The following is a 23,974-nucleotide window of genomic DNA, read 5'->3' as shown; positions in this document are numbered from 1 at the left end:
TGTTTTATTCGAAATGACATACTTCCTGGAACTGTTTTGGTTGGAATTATTTGAAATCAAATCTTTAAGTTTTACGACCCACGGTTATACCGGCTAGGCTAAAGGACACGGTGATGATGAGAAATGAATGCAATGATGGAATGAAAGAAGTGGGAGAAAACGGAAGAACCCCGAGAAAACCCATGCACATGGTGTTTCTCCACCACAAAATTCACTTGGTGCGAGCTGGGGTCGAACCAAGGATCCCATGCACCAAAGGTGAACGCTTTATCACTGAGCCACCGCGGCCCCTCTGAAATTATTTATAGGAGAGAGTGACTACTTTTATGAAAACTTGATATCGAACACATTTGTTTAAAAATACCAGCTTTTTGTGAAATATTGCTTAATATTCAGGAAAACCTAAGTCAATAAAATAATAATAATAATAATAATAATAATAATAATAATAATAATAATAATAACTATTATTATTATTATTATTATCTTTAATTAAAAACTCTCTGGACCTAGTGCATTGGCACAATTCCACGAATCAAAAAGAATGTGTTTACTTATCATATAAGTGTAGAAGGACTTAATCCCTGTTGCTTTCAATATAAAAAGAAAGTGTCCACCTGTCAAATGATATGCTACATAAAATGCCCTATGCAACATAATGTAGTATAGAGTCATCATTCCAGGTTGTCTAAAGAACACTTTCGTTTTAGCAAGAAAGGAAGAAAATAGAAAATACTGAGTTTTAACCTAGTAGAAAGTTTGCAGATTTAAGGGAAAATGCACAGAGTTGTTGGATATAAAATGTAGTTCGGATTAATGGAGTAAGACACCGTAAATATTTTATTGTTTGAAATATACTGGAAGTGACCAAGCCATTACATATGGAAATATCGAAAGAGATACGTTAATGGTGTTAGTTGCAAACTTTTTTAGAAATGAAAAAATTAAGGAAATCTCTAAAACTCTGATATCACAGATCCAAATTGACTGACTGTTAAGTAAAACTGCTAAATCTGAGTAAAGCAAAAAAAAGTATTAATTACCTGTGTTAGTTTCAGACATATCATTCTCATATCAAAACTACGATAGAAGTAAATTATGAATGAAGGTGAATTCACAGTTCTGGAATACCAACAAATGTATTTGCTAAATGTAACTTTTCAGAAAACTTTTTTATAAGGCTTGAGATTTATTATTATTATTATTATTATTATTATTTTTGTTTGTTTATTAGCTTCCCCATGCCGTAAACGTCGCCAACTCCTAGTGGCTCACTTGCCGGTAAATGGCGATCGTCGATATAGCGACACGTCGAAGGATTGCCGCTAGCGTGCCACTAGTGGCAGGGATTCGTCGAGTCGAAGCAGATATCTAGAATCGGGGGTATTGAAGTTACCACAACGTAAGAACGAGGACTTCATTTTGGTCCGCGCTCGTTTGATTTGTCACGGAGAATCGTAAAGGGACCAACATGAACTATCGCCAGTCATGTGCATGCGGTTATTATTATATATTATTTTTCCCTGACGAATTGTTATTATAAGGACAATATTTGAGCTCCGGGAGTCAAGAGTAACTCCTGCCTTTACATCATGAAGTGAAAAATCTTGAGGTGGGTGCGTATAATTGTATGAATTTAGTTGGCAACTGTCGCCGATCACTAGCAAGTGAATATGGGAGAACTATGAAAAAAGTAAATAGACGCTTGCCATTTTGTTATAAAATTACATGACGAGTGCATTTGATTTGATTCCGAACAGTTGTCTTCAAATATACACGGTTAAAGAAGCACTCTGATTAGAAATATTAAAAAGACTTCAACGATTTATCACTCTACAAGCTGTGTCTTCATAATCGCCTCCGTGACGAATTCGGAAGAACACGCAATTAGTAACCCTAAGGTTGATGGTTCACGCCCAGCTCAGGGCACTTTCGTTTTATTTTTTTAAAAATGTTTTTAGACTCATCTTGATGCAAAGAAATTACGCATATAGGCGATTTAACGTATTTTAGGGGAATAATTTTGTGGTTCGTTGGCGTTCCGTCGCTTCTCTGCCGGTGGTGGTATAATTTTCAAAACGGAAGTGTTACCAATTTTTGGCTGCGGGACCGCCAATTTTTGGGGACATGTCACTAGTTGCCTATCGGTGGCCCACCGACGCTTACGGCATGGGATTGTCCCCTCACGAGTGAGGCAGATTGTAATCGACCAAGATTTTTTTGGAAAAATGGGAAACATCTTCCGACTTCGACTTCTGAATAATCCGTTTAGGATCAAGTCGAATCAAGGCTGCGCCACGGGAAGGTAGAACAAGTGAGGCAATCGTTCCAAGCACTACGCTCGACAGCTTCCGTCTCATTCACGACTTAGACTCTTCAGGAAAAGTAACAAGTTTATTACTTGTAATTTATTCTTTGAGTCAAAGTATTTTGCAATAAACTATCGTTTTGTAAGATATTTTTACGATTGTATACTATTCATTTCGAAAATTGTACTCATAATATAATTTCCCATCATGGATTTGAAAATATCAAAGTTGGAACAAAGAAAGATCTCCGATCCACATGTCTCTTCATGTTTGATATGGAAGTCTCATCTTCATTATTGACCCTTAATTTATTTTAGTCCTAGGCAACGCAAATCGACGGGATGGCTCTAAGTGAAAACATTCATTTAGATGGTTAAGTAATCAGGAAATTCCTGCTGTTATTTCACGAAACACAACAGATCTTGAGGGGAAAAAATTGCTTACCAGGGGGAGGGAGTAAATCATCTGCTTACGTTTGCTTAACTAGGAAGAACGCAAGGGCGCCGATCCTGGGGGGCCGAGCCCGCTCAAAGCTCATGTAGGCCTCCTTTGTATTTATGAATATACAATATTTGGCATAATTTGATTGTAATTTGTCTTAAAAATCCTCATATATATATCTTCTGCATTTGAATGCCCTCCCCCAAATTTAAAGAGAAATTGGCGTCCTTGGAAGATCTAGTGAAATGAATAAAAATGTGATAACGTAATACTTGAACAACTCTATCTAATGGAGGAAAGTAAATTAGTATTCAACACTTCTTTCAGTTTTAAGCATTTCAAAGATTCTCGTAATTTAGTAGCGTCCCGGATTTGCAGTTTTGAAGTACGGGAACTTTATCTATACCTTAACGTGGGAATCGGTTTCGGACCATGCACTTAAGCCGCTTTGCCATAAGAGGCACAAGGAGTTTTTCTTTCGATTTCCTCAGGAATATTGCGAATGGTATAACTTTTAAAACTATGTTTAAAAAAGAATACACATCGACATAATAAGATGATAATCTGATACCTAGGAAATATATTGAATTGTTTTTAATTTGTTCTCACGCTTCCAAATCAGTACTTATGCTTTTTTTATTCCAGCCTTTTAATATAAGCATTTCATACTATTGTCTGTTCTAGGACGATACAATTCTAGTTCATGTATATGCTAGCTTTGGAAATACAGTAGAGTTTTGCTTATCCAAAATAAACAGGCAGGCAGAACGCTGGATAATATGGATGTGTTAAGAAAAGAACTATTAAAAGTAACACTTATGATATAATTTTACATATTACGCATCTAATAATAATGTTTTATAACAAATAACTGCACTGCACTGAATCAGGGACGTATCCAGCGTGAGGGCCTGAGAGCTGTCTCTCTCCGAAACTCAAGCACTTTTTAATAAACTTGCCTTTACCCTTTTGAGGTTCTTTTATATCAGTTTACTAGTAGTCAGTGTCCAAACTTTGGGCAATGTGCTGTTGTCTTGTTATAATTCTAAGAACATACCATAATGCCATTATACCAGTTGCAGTGGCGTATTTAGGGGGGTGGCTTCCGGGCTTAAGCCCCCCACGAAATCTTACTTAGTATAGTAAAGTAAATGAAATATCTTGCAGAATTTTCACATTTCCAGGCAAAGCCCCCCCGAAAGTTAGCAAAGCCCCTCCCGAAACAAAATCGTAAATACGCCACTGACCAGGTGGAATTAAAGAACAGTTTTAAATAGGATTAACATTTCGTTTCCGTTCTGTTTTTAACTTTAATATATTAGAACGATACACTCCATGTCTTCTTGCTATTTTTGTTATGTGATATACGTAGCAGACAGTTTTCTTTAGTTACATTTCTCTCGAAAATATGTTTCATTTTGTTTGTGCTATAATGCAGTTTCCAAAATAAACCAGTTTATAAATGAAAAGTAGGAAAAAGTTTAAGAGAGGTACAGAACTGTTGCATTATTATTATTATTATTATTATTATTATTATTATTATTATTATTATTATTATTATTATTATTATTATTGATATTTAAAACATTAGAATTACGTGCTTACGAGGATTCGTGTTGGGCCCCCTCCGAATAGAAAACCTGGATACGTGTCTGCACTGAATGATAGACGTATGAGTCAAGGTGTAGACGGGCGCGCTAGGCGATAGACTCCACAGCATGAAAAATAGATTAAGACCCAACTTGCAGATCTTCTTGCAGATTGGTGCTATTTGCAATGATATATCGGATCATATGGTATGTGGAACAAAGGATGGTCGGATAAGCGAGACCATGGTGTATTGGTGTTTCACGCACCTAAACCTGTAAAATGTTTGTATAAACCATTATCTTTCACTCCCCAGCTAAATTTGTGGGTATGATCACACACCTTGCCTCATAAAGTAGAGTCTTATAAAGAAAAACATATTTTTTTTAGCTAAAACCTAAAGAAAAGCCAACTTCAATTATATATATATATATATATATATATATATATATATATATATATATATATATATATATATATATAATGGCAAACTAGTCCACTTCATCACGGTAAATCACGTTTGGTACTAAGATGTCTTTTTCTGTCCGTATATATCCTTCACACTTCGTTGGAGACAAAATTGTTTTTTCCCCAAGAAAACAGGATGAGAGAAACTATACAACAGCATGAACAGAAAACAATAGCTATTAACAATAGTTCTCTAATCCTGGATAAATACGTCATTACAGCAAAATATCAGTAAGTTGTCCTTATTATATTGCTTTGGTTCTTATTAACATGAAAATTATAATGTTTTTTTTTTTTAAAAAAAAAAAGAGAAATGGGATGGGATTCGATGTGGTGTCAAAATTATAAAATAACTACGACTTCGCCACTCTACCCACCGAACCACGGAGGCTACATGGTGTTAGCTCCTTTTTTTAAAGAAATAATCTTCATAACCATGGTGCGTATCGCTTCGAACCTTAAGATAAGAGTTTTTCTGTTTAATTCTATATTTTCGTACGACATCTTAGTTACAGAAGCTCATTTATATTTGGCAGGCAATCTACGCACTAGGTTTTAACCAATAAATGCAACATTTTAGTCCACTATCCAGTTCCTTGATCCAATTTCTCGATTCCCCTACTGAATTCCCTCCGCAATTGTGATCTGCTACTGAAAAAATCCCTAGAAATCATTGTTGCCAGTATACACAAAACCGAGCATAATTTTGTTTTTTGCTTATATTTTTATTATTTTATTATATTTTTTTGGAAATATCTCCTTAGATGAATTGCTTTCTATTGTCTCCACATACTAATAACTGAATTTTACCCATAAACGTAAGGAAAATGGAATAAATGCGAAAAATCTTGAGTTACAGTATACGCGCAATTTTTTTTGCGCATGGGAGTACATACTAAGCAATATTATATGTGTACAAAGTTCATGAAGTTCTATGATCATCATCATCCTAATATTGGTCAAGATCTGATAAGTGTTATCGATCGCGTATGGTATATACTGTCCTACCCTCCGGTATATCGCGGGTGGGTGGATAAAGTGCGTTAAGTCAAAAATTGCCCGAATTGGGTTATCTTAGACACTGGATAGAGAAAAGTGAAGTGAATGTGTGTGTATAGTGCTATAAGACATAATGGTAACAGTGGCGAAGTTATGAAGTGTATTTTGAGTTATCTGGGATCGAAACAGAAATGGGTGTACAGAATGTGTTATGGCATGGTGTTGGTAACTTATCACATAAGACACGGTGTAAAAGTATGATAGTGGGTGTGCAAAATGTGTTATGTCAACATTATATTGACATAACTTATTTTACACCAATATTTTTAAATTTAATTCATGACTTTACACATTCTTCTCTAGCTTAAAACTATTATGGAAAGAAAATAATACTTTAATAAATGAATTTATTCTTTGGAAATACGAATGTTATTCACAAACAAATGTTTTATTGAGTGCTGTTCAAATTTCACATTCCCCTTTCCATAAGGAGATGTTTAATAAGATAAGAACTCAAGGAAAAGATTATGAAGAGAACAGAAACAAGAGAATACTATGACTAGGATTGTAGTAATAGCACTGGACACTGAAGAATAGAAGTCAGATGTTGTTCAATCCAGTGCTTTCTAGAATACTATTACTGGATGTGAGTGAACGGAGGGCGAAGTTGCTACTTCAGGCTATTGGAAAACCTGCGAAACATGAAGGAAAGTGTGACGAAGATTCAAATATGGGTATGTAAATGGTGCTATTGTATTTTACAGTAAACACATTTGTTTGGTTTTCGAATGCAGCAAATGAACCTATCCATATCTCAACATAGTCATCACCGACAAATGTCTCATACCACGTTTCACTTCATTGTTCAAACCAAAAAGTTTGCAAATCATGCTTCATGAAATTATACGGAAAAAACACGAGTTTTTTAAAAGCAGTATTACACAAGAAATGTTGCACAGTAAACGAACTCATACAGAATGACGGCAGAGGATCTCATGAAGCACCAAACAAGAAAACTTTTGAAGATATTAATAGTATGTGTCAGTATTTAGAGCATATACCTACGTACGAAAGCCATTATACAAGAAATGATTCTGAGGAAAAGTATTTACCATCTTATGTGACCCTGGCTGAGTTTTACAGGAATTATATTAAAGAGTGCGCAGATGTTCCAGTAAGCGGACGTATTTTTGAGAAAGTGTTTAATGAAATGAAGTTATCGATAAAGAAACCACATATAAATACATGTCAAACTTGTGATAAACAATTACCAATCAAATGGCGAAAAAGATACAATGGAGACATTGAACATCTGCATGATTGGGCAGTACTAATGAGACAATTAGGAAAGAAGAAGTCGTTAATAGTAGATGAGATGAAACGAGAAGATTTTCACGATTTTGCCGCCCTTCTGAGAGGCCATATGCAATACAGAAAAATGAATCAAGAGGGAGAACACTGGACTCTAAACTGGAGAGCAGTAAAATGGCTGAATTATGGAAAAGGCGAGATGGGTTTCATTAACTACAAAACATTCCTGAATGAGAACAGATTCCAAGAGGTATATTTTGCAAATAGAGGAAAGCTTCTAATTTTGAAACCATATTTGGCCTAAAAGGACCTGTTCCTATGGGAAAAAGGAGGATTTGTTGGAGCTGCTTCGGGTTGTTTCTGTAGTGTTTCATACTTTTACAAAGATCTTCCTACATCCGGTTCAGACAGAGACATACAACCTGACAGCATCGAAGACGGAGTGGTGTCGTTCTTACGCGTAGATATACACTAGTGTTGTTATTATTGAACAAACTGATGTGTTTGAATGTGAACTGTACATCTTGGAACTAAAGGAACGGTGTAATTTGGATTAAAATGTATTTCAGTACTATTAGTAGTAGCAGTATTTCAAGAAGTTTTATCGTATTATTGACGGAATGTATAGAAAGTAATGAAATAGCTCATTCTACATCCGAACATTCAGTTTAGATTAAACTGAAAGTGCGCCTGTACAATGCGCTGTGTCGTTATTTTCTGTGCATGCTGACAATAATTCTACGAAAATCCTTGAAATACTGCTTTCTTCCAAATGACATGTTTTCAGGTTTTGAAAACCACTCTTATTAACATGAAGAGCTACAACAGTTAATCATTTTCCCAAAACCGGAATTTGGATTTATGTCTGAACTTTCAAATACCTTTTCTTTAAAACACTAATTTTTGACTTAAGGCACATTATCCACCCACCCGCCATATATAATGTGAAATGAAGGACGAAAAATACTCATCTTGGTATTTACTCTTATTTAGCATTCTTTTTTCTTCCATTATATTTTTTATAATCTTCAGTTATAAAGCAATCTCGTCTACACTAAAATCAACTCAAAAATCAACTCATCTACAAATCTTATAAATCTTAATCTCCATATCTTCTGTCCTAACAACATCTATTCGGCATACCTCATTGTATCTTTCACACCGATAGCAGTGTTTATATTTGGCGTTCCTGACTTAGGTTCTCGTGGGCTACAGCCTTGAAATTTTCTTATATAGTGGAAGTCAGTTTAATATGAGCAGTCCGAAAATGTGAGCGGCATGAAGCTTAAACTCACACAGTACTCACATACCTTGAGCAAGTGGAAAACAACGAAGTTGGTAACATTATTTGGAGTTTCATAAATTTATAGAGAGTAGCACAAGTTCATTCGCTGCAGTTGTTCTGAAATAAAAGATACGTTTACAAGTACGTAGAATAAAAGTGTAGCTTTTTGGAGCTACAGTTAAATCAAGGTAATAGATAAGAAGCTAAAACTTGGTATCTATCCATTGTATATAATTTGGCCCTGGATTTATAGTCAGTTCTGTCTAGGAACTCACCGCCAGTCTTTTGTTCACTTCTTTACTATAAGCAGAGTTGCCAACTACAACATTTTAAAATATTATTAGCAGTCGGTGAAATATGAGCTTTTGAATTCAATTTAATATGGGTACACATTTTTTTTAAAGTAATGAGAGAAATGGATATGTGGAGCTTTTGCAGATATTAACTAAAATAGGCATTCCGTAATAATATAATTTGTAATAACATGGATGACAAAATTGTACAATCTTCAAGTTCATAATCAACTTGGATACATTTCGCCTATTTCCAGTCTATCACACCAGCCCTGCATGGGAGGGGTGTTGTCACAGTCTATGTGTGCGGAGAAGGTGAAAAAGCAGACATTCATAAATAAATCTAAAGCTTAAGTGGATGATAATAGTTCCACTGAAGAAAACTACAGAAATGCTACGCCAAGAAAGAGGACAGGCTCGTTCACACAGTGTGAGGAGAATGATAGTATTTGCCAAATGAACTTTGTGGTGGACAAACACCGTGTCCGTGGGTTTTCTCTGGGTTCTCCTGTTTCCTCCTACTTTCTTCATTTCACCATTTGATTCATCACTCATCACCACTGTCTCCTTTAGTCTAATCGTCATAACGTGGGACGTAAAACTCAAAGATTTCATTTCTTGCCTAACTTGGCATGTGAAACTTTTCATAACCTTCATAACCTTTTCTGCCAACATTTGGTAATGGAAGCAAATTGTAACCCAGTGCAAGAGATGCCTTGTTGAAGTGTATGACATAGAAAGACATTAATTCATTGAATATTTGCTTATTGTAGTCAGGCCTAATTTTCAGAATTAAGGTATAAAGTGTTGAAAAGTATAATGTTTGATTATCAGTGATTTTCTTTGTACGTTGGATCAGTTCTAGATGCATGTATGTCTACGGAACTAAACTCTGCTAAAAGCTGTAACGTGAATCACGCGAAACGTACATTTATTTCTATTTCTTGAAGTTTCACTTTCTTTCCGGTAGGTGTCAACGGTTGGAGGATGTTTGCTGCCATCTAAGTTCTAGATGTGTATCTAGTAGCATTGTAGAATTAGGACATGACTAGTAACCATTACCCGTGAAGACATTAACGGATTGACTCCATTAAGAGGCCCTATCACAGCGAAATTAAAATTACAGCGCTCTATACAATATTATTTCGCATGAGGGGCCATTATCACGAGTGAGCTAGAAGCATTCCATTTGCAGCCATTTAGAAACTCGGCATTTACTTTCACGTTTCTAAATGGCTGCAAACGGAATGCTACTAGGTGATTCGTGATAACGACTCGTCATGCAAAATAATATTGTATAGGATGCTCTTGTTTCACATTTCGATTATCTTTTATATATTTGAAGATATCACACAATTACTGTAAAATTAGCGGTATTTTAATTTCGCAGTGATTAGGCGTCTTAATGAACTCGGCCGTTATTAGGGTCAATCTGTTAATTCTGTGTTTTGTCATCTATAGCAAAACACAGAATTCAAAAATGCGTTTCTGTTCAAAAGTTATCGTGTGGAGCAACGTTCGTAGGTACTGACATTACAATCTTATAAGTCTCTTGTGCGTGGTCGGAGTAAGTCCAGAATAATGACCCATCTATTGACTAAAATTGACTTATTACCTTATCTCATTCTCTAGTTAATACCGAAAATGCTTAGGGAACGTCAGGATTATTCTTCCATGCCTTACTGCTACATTTAAAGCAGTCATTTCCACTTGTATGCTCTTGTGACGTTAAATTCTACTGCTGTCCTTTCGAGTAAACCACACAGATAGAACAAGGTGCATGTAGGAAACTTAGCATTGAGAAAGAACTGTGATGACTGGGAAACAAGAACATAAATGGCATAGTCGATGGTTTAGCAGACATAGTCCTCATAGATCCAAGATTACTTGTACACTGCCAACACTTACTTGTCCTTTTCCCTACCTCGTTCCACCTCCTTTGTTCCCCTTTCCTTTATGACCTTCCTCTGATTGGAAACATTTTCCCATACCATTTCTAATAGCCGTTCAAGTTACTCACTTTAACAATTGTATTTATTGATAGAAAGCACATAATTCTTGGAGTCTGCTGGAATGCCCTGTATTTTTGAAAATATGATATATAGTGTTAAGCTTTCAGTATTGTGTTTACCTATTTGTAGGTGCTATTTTACATGAACTTTAATGTATTACAACTTTCGGCCTGTTATACATTTGCCATATCTATTTGTCACTCCTTAGCTTTTCCATAGGGTCATAAATACAGTGTGGAATACAATAAGATTACATGGCTCGTTGAATTCTGCAACTAAATTTGTATTTATTTATAACATGTGCGTACGATAAGCGCGTGCAAATTGAGCATCGTGTCTTTGGAAACACACACGCTTCCAAAAGGCATTACATTAACGGCAGAAATACAAGTCGGGAAGGAAATCAACGATCAACATCTTCAGTTATTCGATAGATAATGGTTGTGTGCGCACTATTTTTCTCCCTTAGAAAATCCCACAAATAAAAATCAAGGGAGTGTGTGAAGTCAGGTGACTTTGGTAGCCGAAGAACGTCTGTTTCCCTATTCAACACATCTTGTGTTACGCGTTCGATATTTTCAAGTGTTGTTACAGTTCTTTGTAGAGCATTCTGTGCTTTTTGGAGGTTTGAATTTCCCATCTGCATAGCATTACATCAGCATTTTTAAAATTGTAACTTCGAAGGAGCATGGTCTGCAGTTAAAAAAAATGCTTAAGATTTCTCTCATTTGTTGATTTAGTTTGTTGTACACTCTTTCACAACGAAAACAAACTACCCAGCAGAGTTCAGTGAGCCATGCATTCTTACTGTATTTGTTACCCGTACGACGTTATTAACGCTTATAATGGTAAACCTTATCGTGGTCAATAATTGCTCACGAGATTTGATTTTCGATTTGAGCTGAAGTTCCTTGTCATTGTCATAGTAGATATAGTTAGATCATTTTCTCGTTAGGTAAATGGGTAATTGTTTAAAGCAGACAAATATAACAAAACTAAATCTATAAAACACAAAGTTTTACAAAAACTTCATTGATTGATTGGCTACAGAATTAAACTGTCGGATGAATATTTGCGTGTAGAACAAACTCAAAATGTATACTGTAAATGTCAGACATACCAGGTTATCATAAAATAAGTATCGCTGTTTAGAAAACTGGAGACGTAACCACTTGGCAGAATGCAACCAAACTTGGTAGCAGCATATTTGAGAACATGAAGAAGAGATTGGTGTAGAAAACAAAATTAGTTCCAATTTTCACCACCAGAAGTAATTGTGGCGCTGTACAACGCCATGTAAGTGCAGCGCGGAAGAAAGCATGCTAGTGATGCTAAATGGTAAGAAAGGCTGTAATTACCTCTCCACGTGCTTACTCACGCCTGCATGTGTTTCAGTGATACGGATTTGAGTGCCACTATATGCCCAAAGTGAATTGATGGTGATCCGATGTTTGCTTCTTTTTTCTTCCCACACTCTTTTGCCTTCTGTTCAAGGGGTCCCGGTTTCGATTTCCGATGAAGATACGTGAGTCTGATCCCATGTTAACCTCTAGGTCCCGTTCTTAGAACGTCATCTTCATCTGTTACGGTACTAGTCACCACGCGTTTTCCTTGGACAGTGCCTGCCTATGGGCAGAACACCACATCATCATCATCGCCCATAACACATCACTACACCACGGGGTTATTAATAGGAGTACAAATCAATGCCAGGCGTCACACTGGGAGCATAATTATGGCCTTTCTTTCATTGAATATCAATACTATCATTTGTCTTCCATAGCAACAGAAACACAATAACCTCTGGAGGCGAGATTTGACACTAATCTTTCCCTGGAATCTTGAAGACAGCTTCCATTTTATGAGCACAGGAAAAACTAACATTTAACTTTGTTTTTGTAAGATATCCAAGAATTTTAAAGGGACGCTTCAGCTCAAAAGCTGCTAAATCCGCCACTGTCCACGGGGTATTAATAGCATTGGTAATCAATGCCACGAGACCCACAGAAGAGGTAATTACAGCCTTTCTTATAATTTACCATCACTACCATCGTCTTTCTTCCACGCTGCACTTATTTGGTGTTGCACAGCGCCACTATTACCTCTGGTAGCGAAAATTGGAATTAATTTTACTTTCTACACCAATCACTTCTGCATTTTCTCAAATGTACCCCTACCAAGTTTGGTTGCATTCTGTCGAGTGGTTACGTCTCCAGAGTTCTCTGAACAGCGATGTATCACCACTGTGATGTGTCCAGATCACTGTCTACACACAATAAGGTATGTCAGTTTCTTGTTAAATGAAGTCTGTTTCCGTTTAAATTTACAAAATAAAAACTTTACGAATTATTGTTTCCTGTTGCAATGAAGATCAATCTATGGGCCACGAAAAATATATATATCTGCAACAAACGTTATGGAAAAGCTTGATCCCTAATCTTTATTTGCAAATCAATGCTTACCTTATGTCAAGGATTTTTGTTTGCTTTTACCGGAGATATGAGTAATTTGTTGATTTTCATTTCGTAAGTATTTTAACTTTCTGAACTTCTTTGTAAATTAGGAGGTTGTAGAATTACTTTTTATTTTTTTTTAAAAAAAATGGATATTTTTATATAGATTTCACTTAAAAATTACGATGTTCTTGACAAGGGATCCACCAAGTCTGAATTCTCCCCCCCCCCCCTCTCAAAAAAACCTCCTAAATCAACATACGTTTGTACACTTTCTTAATAAAACTATACTTATTTAACATAGAAATGATTTTTGTAGCATGAACATTTGATTTTACACTTTAGTTTACATTTTGAGAGTTTTATACTATTATTATACCCTTATAAAGCTTACATTGAACACAATAAAAGAATACTTTTCAAAAAGAAACGATAATCAAACTCGGTGGATCTAGTCGAAGTTATGCGTGATCATAAATAGTATGGGCTTCGGCTGAGGACACTTTGGACTCTGACCCCTGTACCCCTAGGTTCCTACCTCAGAACTCATGGTCCCTGGCCCGGAGTCAATGACCTAGGACCACCCCCTCTACATTTTGGCAGCGGTAACTTGGCTCACTCTTTAAATTTTGGCAGGGGTACGTAGAACCACCCCCTTAAATTTTTGAAATTGCCAAATCTAAAAATTTGGTATGGTAGTATAGGACCAGGTTATGTATCTCTGTATGTTTTGGGGGTTCATTTCATTCCTTTCATGGATAAAAAATTGAAAAAAATTCAAATTTCGGAGGTTTGGACCCAATTTATCCCCCTTTGATAAGGTCTTAATATCTTATACGGTTATATGGGCATGTAAAGGGATTCATTCCCTTTCGTAAGACGTAAGTACATTGGTGCACCCCTTTGATAATTTGAGAGAGGAAATTTGGCCCACCCCTTAAATTTTCGAAATTGTCAAATCTAAAAAGGTATCACAATAAATTTGGTTCATTTGTTGGTCCATCTCGTTCCCTTTTATGGGTAAAAAAATTGTCAAAAATTAGTATGACCACGTGCTTGCCATGAGGTCGGTTATTCACCCATTTTATTCCATTTAATGTGGTCTTATTACTTTATATGGTTATATGGACGTGTACAGAGACCTATTCATTTTCTTAAGATGTAGGTGCATTAGTACACCCCTTTGAAAATTTGGGAGGGGTATTAGCTCACCTTTAAATTTTAGAAATTGCTAAATTTAAAACTAGGTATAATTGTATAGGATCATAATATGTATCACTATAAATTTCGGTGGTATACCTCGTTCCCTTTCATGGTTAAAAAATTGCCAAAATATAAACGTAAGCAATTCGTTGTACTACATGGAAGAACAAGGTATAATTGTATAGGTCATAATATGTATCACTATAAATTTCGGTGGTATATCTCGTTCCCTTTCATGGTTAAAAAATTGCCAAAATATAAACGTAAGCAATCCGTTGTACTACATGGAAGATGTTCCATTGACCCACTTTATTTCCTTTAATGACGTCTTATTACATTATATGGTTATATGAACGTGTACAGGCGTCTATTGTCTTTCTTAAGATATAGCTACATTAGTGCACCCCTTTGAAAATTCGAGAGGTGTTGATTAGCTCACTCCTTCATTTTTGGAAATTACCAAATTTAAAATTTTAGTATAGTAGTATAAAACCCTAATACGCATCATTACAAATTTGCCTGGTCCATTTCGTTCCCTTTTATGGATTAAAAATTGCCAAAAATTAGTACGACCACGTGGTTGGTTATTGACCCGATTTATTTCCTTTAATGAGGGCTTTATTATTTTATATGATTATATGGACGTGTTCAGGGGTCTATTTTCTTTTATAAAGCATGAGTACATCGATGCTTCCCTCTTAAAATTTGGAAGGGGTACATTGGCCCACCCCTTAAATTTCGTACATTACAAAATTTAAGAATTTGGTATAGTAGTATAGTATTTTAGTATATAACCACTATAAATTTGGGTGGTCTATCTTGTTTCCTTTCATGGCTGAAAATTACCAAAAATTAGTACGGCCACATGTTCGGTTATTGACCCAATTTATTCCCTTTGATAAGGATTTAGCACGTTATATGGCTATGTACAGAGGTCCATTTCCTTTATAGGACATGTAAATTTTGATGTTTCTTTTTTAAATTTTGTTGGAGCACATAGGACCATTACTTAAATTTGGGAATTTCGGTAAACGTTCTCTAGGACCCACTTTAAATTTTGATGGTTTGTGTTGTTTCCTTTTATAGGTATAAAACTGGCCAAATATTCAAATATTGAAGGTAATTGACCTATTTTATCTTCTTTGATACAGCTTTATTTCCTTATATGATTATTATAAAATGAGTACAGTACCTTTCATAGACATATTTGTGCACCAAGCTTAAATTTTGGGAGGGATACATTCCTTGACCTTTAAATTTTGAGAATTGTCAAATCAATAATTGGTAATTGTTCCTAGAATATGAATATGTATCATTGTAAAAACTTTCGGTGGTCCAGCTTATCCCATTCTTTGGGTGAATAATTGTCAGATATTAGTATGGTCACGTGGTCAGTTATTGACCTATTTTATCTTCTTTGATGGGATTGTATTATCTTATATGGTTATATAAGAGTCCAGGACATTGGTAATTGATGCATTTTTCTTAAACTTTAGGAGGAGTACTTAGGACCACTCTCCTTAAATTTGAGAATTGTCAAAATGAAATTACGTAATATACATTTCTATACATTTCATTTTGTCTTGATTATCCCCGCCTACGAGTAAAGAAATACCAAAATATAAACGTAAGCAATACGTTGTACTACGTGGAAGGTGTTCGATTCATATTATTGCTTTGATACCACTAACAAATCTTTATACCACTGACAATCGTGTAAAATTATATGCGATGTATGTATGAATAAGAAGTGATATGATAAGTATTTTCTATATTTATTTCCTTTTTCTCTTAACAGGTTGTGAAAATGATGATAGTGGTTGTAATAATATTCGCTGTTTGCTGGCTTCCGTACCAACTGTACTTTATCATCGTGCCCCACATGCCAGAACTAACGCGGTCAAGTTATATCCAAGAAATTTACCTTCTCATGTATTGGCTCGCCATGTCCAACTCAATGTACAATCCGATCATCTACTTCTGGATGAACAGCAGGTAAGTTAATACGAGAATTTCCGTCTTTTAAACGTATTAATTACAAATGGAGTCTAAATGTTAAGTATTTAAAATTAATTCTATGTTGCTTCTTCTAAACCAATTTCAAGACATTTTTTAAAGCTTTTATGTGTTTACAGAAATCCAGACTTAATGATAATGTTAGATAGTTTAACATATTTCACAATTAAAATATGTCGAGCCAACTTTAACAAATCGAGAGCTATACTATCTGGGAGTGCATTGCAGTTTAGTAAAATCCTTTTTGACTGGCTGTTAAATTCCTACAACATCACGACATACTTAGATCAAGATAGGTTAGAATTGAGCTGTGTTGGTGCTCTTGGAGGCGAACAGTTTGTCTCAAAATTGATCCTAGCTTATTTTTAAGAGCCTAATGGTCAAAATAAAATTTCTTCTATTCAGCCTAGATTTATAGACTTTGTGGGTGGCACAATCTTTAATTTTTAGTTGTAAAATTTCACAACACACTCTTTAAGACTAACTTTGGAGTGGAAGACCCAGGTTCGATTCCCGGCGGGAGCTCATCTGGTCCGGACTCCACGTTAATCAGTAGGCCCACGTCTCATATAGTCTCGCTGCTGAACGGGACATTAAACTCAACTCAGCTCTTTTAGACTAAGTGACATACCAGTATGTTGCGTCACATTGTTTGGTAAAGTCTGGTTTAGAGCAGTGGAGTTCAACCAGAGATACAAGAAAACGTCTATAGAGAATCCTAAAATGTAAAATATGTATAAAATAAGTAACGTGGAGGATACAAAGTTGAGCAAAAGAGGATCCTTATGTACGGAACAAAAACATCACCGTGGCAGGGCGTTTTGTACTGTATAGACCCGTACCATGGAAACATTAAGGAAACATCCCACCAAGGAAATAAAGAATGAAGAAAGAAAAGTTACAGAATAAATGTGAAGGAAAAAGAACAAAATTCGATTCCATTGAAGATTGACCAACTCAGACAGGTAACCAACTTACGGAAAATAAATTCATTTTACTATTGGTTATAATATACGCATTTCAAACGTAGTAACTTATGTGGTAGTTTGTACTTTATAAATATTAAAGAGTAAGCACTATTTCTGTAATATAAAACATTGCATTACGTGTAATAAAGCTTCAACAGGAAACGAATGGGAAGATGTTAGAAATAGCAATGGAGAAAACAACATTTTTTGATGTAAATGAAAAGAGGAAAAGAAAGTGGTTGGGACATTGGCTGAGAAGAAGCTGTATCATGAGGGATGTGCTTGAGATGGCGGGAAAGAGAGGGAGAGAGAGAAGGAGTCTAAAGACGGTAAGACGTGAACACGTGAAGTTTAGCTGAGGACCGTGATACATGAAAGTTTTTTAATCCGGAAAAAATGATCTGCCAATAATGACAGAATATATATATATATATATATATATATATATATATATATATATATATATATATAAGTTTATTTTCATACTCTGATTTAAATGTGATTTCACTATACTACTTTCCTACGAGGCGCAAAAGTGCATTCGTTATTCTTTCATACATTCCGCTTATGACGATAAACTCAGGTACGATCGTTACTGTAACATTTGAGATCTCGTATGGACGACATTTGCTCAAGCTTCTCAGAAAAATAAACGACTGACCCCAATGTGCTGGGTTAAATTAGTGGGGATTGTATTAAGTTGAAATTTGATTCTATGTTTATTTTTTTTATTATTATTTTATCGAATTACCAGCGTGACTCGTGATATTGAGTTACTATAATCACTAGAAACGCAGGAGCAGTGAAAATGCAGCCATACGAGCAGTGGCGTAACCAGCGGCGGACCAAAACAAAATTTTCACCCTTGCAAAGTGACTTTTTGGCGTCCCTTGTCCTAGCCTATATTTTACATTTTATTACAGTGAATTTAATATTTTAAACCCATTTTTCAAAACGAAAAAAATAATATTCAAATACATGAGGTAGGTATATTTAGTACTTAAAAATATGCATATGGTATCAATTACATTGTGTTTTTTATTATCATTATTTATGCACTGTTGACACTTCAAGTGAAGCAGAGTGTACATAGCGAACTGTACTTAGCAAGAACTGTACATAGCGAAACACTTAACATCTTCTACACGCTACTTTCAACAAAGGTCGATAGTCTGGCACGGCGGTGTCGCTTCTAAGAAATCAATAGTAAGTGCTGTATATAATGTTCCCTTTTCACTACCACTTTTAAAAAGTAACATTCATTGCCTGGGAAAAAATTTACAAAGAACATGACCCCTATAAATAATAACAACTTCCCCTTTACTCTTTCTTCTACATGTCATGTCTCCATTGGTCGATGCAACACCCCTATTACTATGAAACTCACTTCTTCGCTGGTGGAATGGAAAAAGATCATGTAATTGACGCTACTTTAAAAGAACATAAACCAAAAAGTCAGTAGAAAACACGTTATAAAATTTACTTTTTGAGATTCGTTTTGGCACCCTCCAGCTGTGGCGCCCACGACAGTCGCCCGGGTTGTCCGGCCCTAGGTCCGCCCCTGGTCGTAAGATCATCAAAGACAAACGTTCGAAGGTTAAGAAAATACTCTAAATATTTATGGTGTTTCATCCTTCTAATTAGCGAAACGCCACAACCTGTCTTTAGTCCCGAATCACATGAACTTACAGAATGCTTAATAGACTGCTTGACTTTTTAGCGCTCCTTAGGGGTCGTCCACATATTACGTAATGCGGCAAAGGGGTGAGGGGGTTAGGCCTTGCGTTACGAAGTGTCACAAGGAGGAATTAGGGAGTTTACGTCTTCGTTACGTAACGCATCTTTTTGTTGTAATTTTTATTTTTATTCTCAGCTTTATATGTAATATTTCAAACAAATAATTGTATTCAGTTCTTTTCTTTTTTATAAATAAGTAAATAAATATTTCTATTGTTTTGGGAAATTGTGAACATATAACCTACACAAATTGGATCATGCAGAAGGGATTCGAAAACGCTACTAGAAACCAGCATGACTAGTGACGAACCCTGCATGTATAACAATACAATAAAACTCCGTTTTGTGGCTATCGCAGCATTGCTTTTACGGAACATGTTTCTCTAGCCTCTTCAGTCCCAAGCTGTTAGTTGGAATCGCAGAGATAGGAGTTTTATATATTATGAAATTGGGATGCTATGAAACACATAAATAACAGTTTTGTTACGGTACGGTTGACGGGATGGGGTGGGGGGCCTGTTCAGCCGGCTGAACATTTGTAACAAGGCACTATATTTCTGTCCATAATGGGATACATATTTTTGGAAGAACAGTGAGTTTCACCTTCCTAAATTTTGAGTACATTTATTCCTATATTTATCGTACATTCAGTTATGTATGTTGACTATGTTAAACTAATATAGAAAGTGTACCAGGGGCGGATCCAGGACCGACTTCTGGGGAGGCGGTGGGTTGTCATACTGCAACATTTAAGGGCTCCGATCTTTGGGATGGGTTATATATATATATATATATATATATATATATATATATATATATATATATATATATATATATATATATATAATAAGAAAGTTTCTTCTTCTGTGGGCGACGTCCCCCCTGGATTCGCCCCTGATGTGTACAATATTTATAATGAGTTTATATTGATAATTTGTGAACTATTAGTTCTTTCCATTTCATTTCCCTTTCTGCATTCCATTATCCGCTTCACTTTCCATAGAAATCATAGAAGCAGTTCCTGTTTTCCTGAATACAGAAGAATATTGCACTAGATACATTTGGAACCTGTTGATTTTAAACACTCTGGTTTATTGTTTATATGTCCACTCGCTCTTCTCTGGTGAAACAACTAGAAACAGTTCTTTACCTGGACATTCGACTAGCTACTGGCGCGCTTCGTACTAGTCCTGTTGCCAGCCCTTATGTTGAAGCCAACGAACATTCATTAATATATCGTCGTATGAGGCTTCTTAATTATTCGGCACACGTGCTCTGTATTTCTAATCACCTCTGTAGATTTTTTTGTGTGATGGCGGGATTTACGACCTCTATGCTGCACGTCGTCGCTGTACACATGGTCCGTCCGTGGTACATCCATGTGTGTGAAAGTTTCCTTTCTGCGAATTTGTGTGGCCCTCTCTTTCGTTGCTTCAATTATTTGTTGTCCTGTCAAGGCTGCTTCGATAACCACGATTTGAATTACGCTTGTCTTCACACCCCAAGCAGCATACTAATTCCCAGGTGTACCAGCAACAGTTTGCCGCATTCTCAGAACCCTAATTTTAATGTGTTCTATACGGATGGTTTAAAGAGGGAAATTCTGTTGGCTGTGCCTTTGTCATTGATGAGATCAACTCAGAATATAGCTTACATCGCCTATGTTCCGTATATACTACTTAATTTACTGCCATTAAGCTTGCCCTGGAACATGCTCTCACGCTCTCGTTCCGTCGTGTGCTGGTTTGCATCGATTCTCAGAGCGTAATTAGGGGCCTCCAGAAGTCTTCACTAAGCACGCCTTCGTTGAAGACATTCTTCTGAGATCCAGCCATCAGCTCTAACACCAGAACTGTGTCATTGTTGTCTCTTGGGTGCCGGGTCATGTTGGGAACGGAAACGGGGAACGGGTCATCCGGGGAAACGAACGTGCTGCCACAATTGCCAAGAACGCCGCCTTGGCTGGAGTAGCATTGGAGCATATTCTTCTTACTGCGATCTTTACTCATTTTTCCACCTTGATACGCACTCATTGGCAAGCAGTTTGGGACCAGCCTAATGAAAATGAACGCAGTTAAGCCGCTCCTAGGAAAGTTACATACATGTTTTCGCTCTAGTCATCGAGATGAAGTGTCTTCTGACGCGTTTTCATATCGGACATTCTCACCTGACACATGAGTATTTGCTGCGTGGTTTGGGCCGTCCGTATTGTGAGGAGTGTATTTGTCCCTCTGGGTATTCAGCACATTCTTGTGGAATGTCCTGAATATTCAGATCTCAGAGAACATCACGGATTGCCTTGTACCTTTACCCGCGCTTTGGTGGATGATGATGGTATTGTTAGCTTGGTACTTCAGTTTCTTCATGCTTCTGACGTTGCTCACATTCTCTGTGCTTTCTAATCTCTTTATTCTTTTAATTACTGCTACGCTTTTAGCTATTGTTCTATCAATTATTGTTTTATCTATATTGTTCTTGTTATCTTTTTTATTCCATATATTTATTCTTTTATCATTATTTTTGTTTTTAATTTTGAAGCACTTTTTGTTTTTTATATATTCGTTTTAGCTTTTCCTTGCTCTTCTATTGATACAGTGCTTGTGCGAGCAGCCGTGTCGGTCGTGACACAGACACATGGCCTCAATGCTGAAGTCCTCATTCGCCCCCCAACTCAGTCATACATACAGATTACTAAACTGGTAAAAGAGAAATATTAGAAAGCTGGGTACACTGATCCCCTCAATGAATGCAGCGTAAATTCAAAAATTAAAAAAAAAATGTGGAACAACATTATCTTTCGAGCTTAATACTGGAATACTGTTTAGTTCTCTATCCATCACTTTCATAAGCGTCAATATCGCTTTCATCAATCATTTGAAGTACATCATCCTGGTCAAGGCCTCGACCTGAAATGGAAATCGAAACAAGTTTCATCTTGAATTAACCAGAATTGTTAAAGTTCTAGAGAAATTAGCTAAAAAAAACACCAAATTAACATTTGAAATAATTCATACAATTAAATAAATACAGCAACAATTCCAGCTAGTTAAGCATCCAACCCTGGCTACAAACCTAAACAATTATACAAACAATTATTCAATATTTCTAGGAAGTAACAATAAAAATGAAATACGATGCAGTAGTACAAGGATTAGGCAGAATTTTATCAGTTGCGTACGATTGTTCAGCCGGCAGAACATGCCAACAATGACGTCTTATATTTACGTACTTTAGTTCATATTAATGAAATTTCTTGCTAATAATACACACCAGACATTTCTTGATAAGCAAGAAGCGAAATATACTCCCAAAAATAGGTTTTATAATGAATAGACGTACCTTTGTGAAAGGACGATGCAGCTTCCCGCTTCTCTGGAGGTCCAGCCATACTTTCGAACACAAAACAAACAAAAGAAAAGCGACACTCGCACTACTCACACGTACTGGCAGGCACGTAGCCAAGGGGTGGGTCCGGACCCCCCCTTCGGATCCAGAAATGAAAAATATTAAGGAAGGATAAAACAAAAAGAAACGAGAAAAAGATAAATCAACGTGAAAAGTATAAAGCTACAGCAAGCGTTTGGTTACTCTTTCTTATGAGGAGCTTTGTGTGGAGGAAACGGAGGGAGGGGGGCTGAATGTCCTAACAAACTAATATCGATATGTTGTCAGTAAAATAGTTTAAATTGATCGATCACCTGGTGTGTAACCACAGTATTCCATGACCCCCCCCCCTTCCCAATAACGAAATCCTGGCTAAACAAACGAATATATGTTGCCAGTAAAATAGTTTAGAATGATGAGCACCTGGTGTGATAACCACAGTATTTTGTCACGGACCCCCCCTATTGCGAAATCCTGGCTACGTGCCTGGTACAGATAAAGTACAATGTTCAACGAGCACGATGACGGAACTTGAGTGCATTTGCCCCGTTTGCAATAATGCAACGTGACCTTGAAATTTGTTGAGCGGGCTCGACAAGGGGACTGAAGAGGCTAGAGTTAGTTGTTAGTGATCGTAACACCGCTTGAAAATACACTTGCTATCCCACTCGTATTTCTATTTCTGAGAATATCATTTAAAACTTTTGATTTGAATCATTACCCACTCCATTCTTCTGCATGTGAAACAGAAAAAAATCTATCGTGAAATACTACATTTCGCGACGGAACGATCCGCGATTTGCAGAGCAAAATAAGATATTAAAAAAGTCATTCGTCAGATATTCATCACGTACTGATTTTTAAATTTGAATATTTTTAGAGAAATCGAGTTTATTCGCATTGTGGCACTGATTTAGGACAAGAAAAATTTGAAAAGGGGTAAACTGAAGTCCAAGGTCCAAATAAGATGCTCGAAAGCTTGTTCAGAAATTAGATGTCTCTGCTTGTTCACGTGTGCAGCCACTTCGAATCTGTGGTCTACAAGGAAGAGCACTTCTTTCCATCGTCGACACTGGCGAACTTCAAATACACAAAACATCCTGGATCCCGAAAAAAGTAGTCGGTGTTAGTTATTTAGAACCAGTTTCACCTGCATCTTCCGGCAATATATTCTCCTTGCCACTCATTGGTATCCTAAAAGGTTGGGTGCGATCTCTTTGGTAAAACAACAGTATGCAATTTCGAAGAATCAAGACTGGTTAATTAAACAATCTTGATGAAGAAAAACGACTGGAAGCTACCAAAATGTGAGTATGGAGAAGAATGAATAGGATTAGCTGGGTCGAGCTGAAAACGAATGAGGGGATGTTAGAAATGGTGAGTGAAAAAAGAACAATTTTAAATATTATTAAGAAGAGGAAGAGAAACTGGTTGGCATATTGGCTAAGAAGGAACTGTATCATGAGGGAAGTGTTAAAGGGTATACTGGCAGGAAAGAGAGGCACAAT

General features: G+C 36.3%; 1 protein-coding gene across 4 annotated transcripts in view; it reads left to right on the top strand.

Annotated features, from left to right (window-relative positions):
- The window catches only part of LOC145694654 (tachykinin-like peptides receptor 99D), a 1,420,129-nt gene that overhangs the window by 1,217,983 nt on the left and 178,172 nt on the right, over positions 1-23,974 (top strand). For all 4 annotated transcript variants that reach the window (XM_081771116.1, XM_081771097.1, XM_081771106.1 and 1 more), the window contains exon 7: positions 16,160-16,356. In XM_081771116.1, coding sequence (XP_081627242.1) covers positions 16,160-16,356 — 197 coding nt within the window. The remainder of the gene's footprint in view (positions 1-16,159; positions 16,357-23,974) is intronic.

Source organism: Thermobia domestica, chromosome 1 (genome assembly GCF_964235325.1).
Source record: "Thermobia domestica chromosome 1, izTheDome1.hap1.1, whole genome shotgun sequence".
NCBI classification, from domain to species: domain Eukaryota; kingdom Metazoa; phylum Arthropoda; class Insecta; order Zygentoma; family Lepismatidae; genus Thermobia; species Thermobia domestica.
Note: the sequence above shows the minus strand (reverse complement) of the source record. Positions and strands in the feature narration are given on the sequence as shown.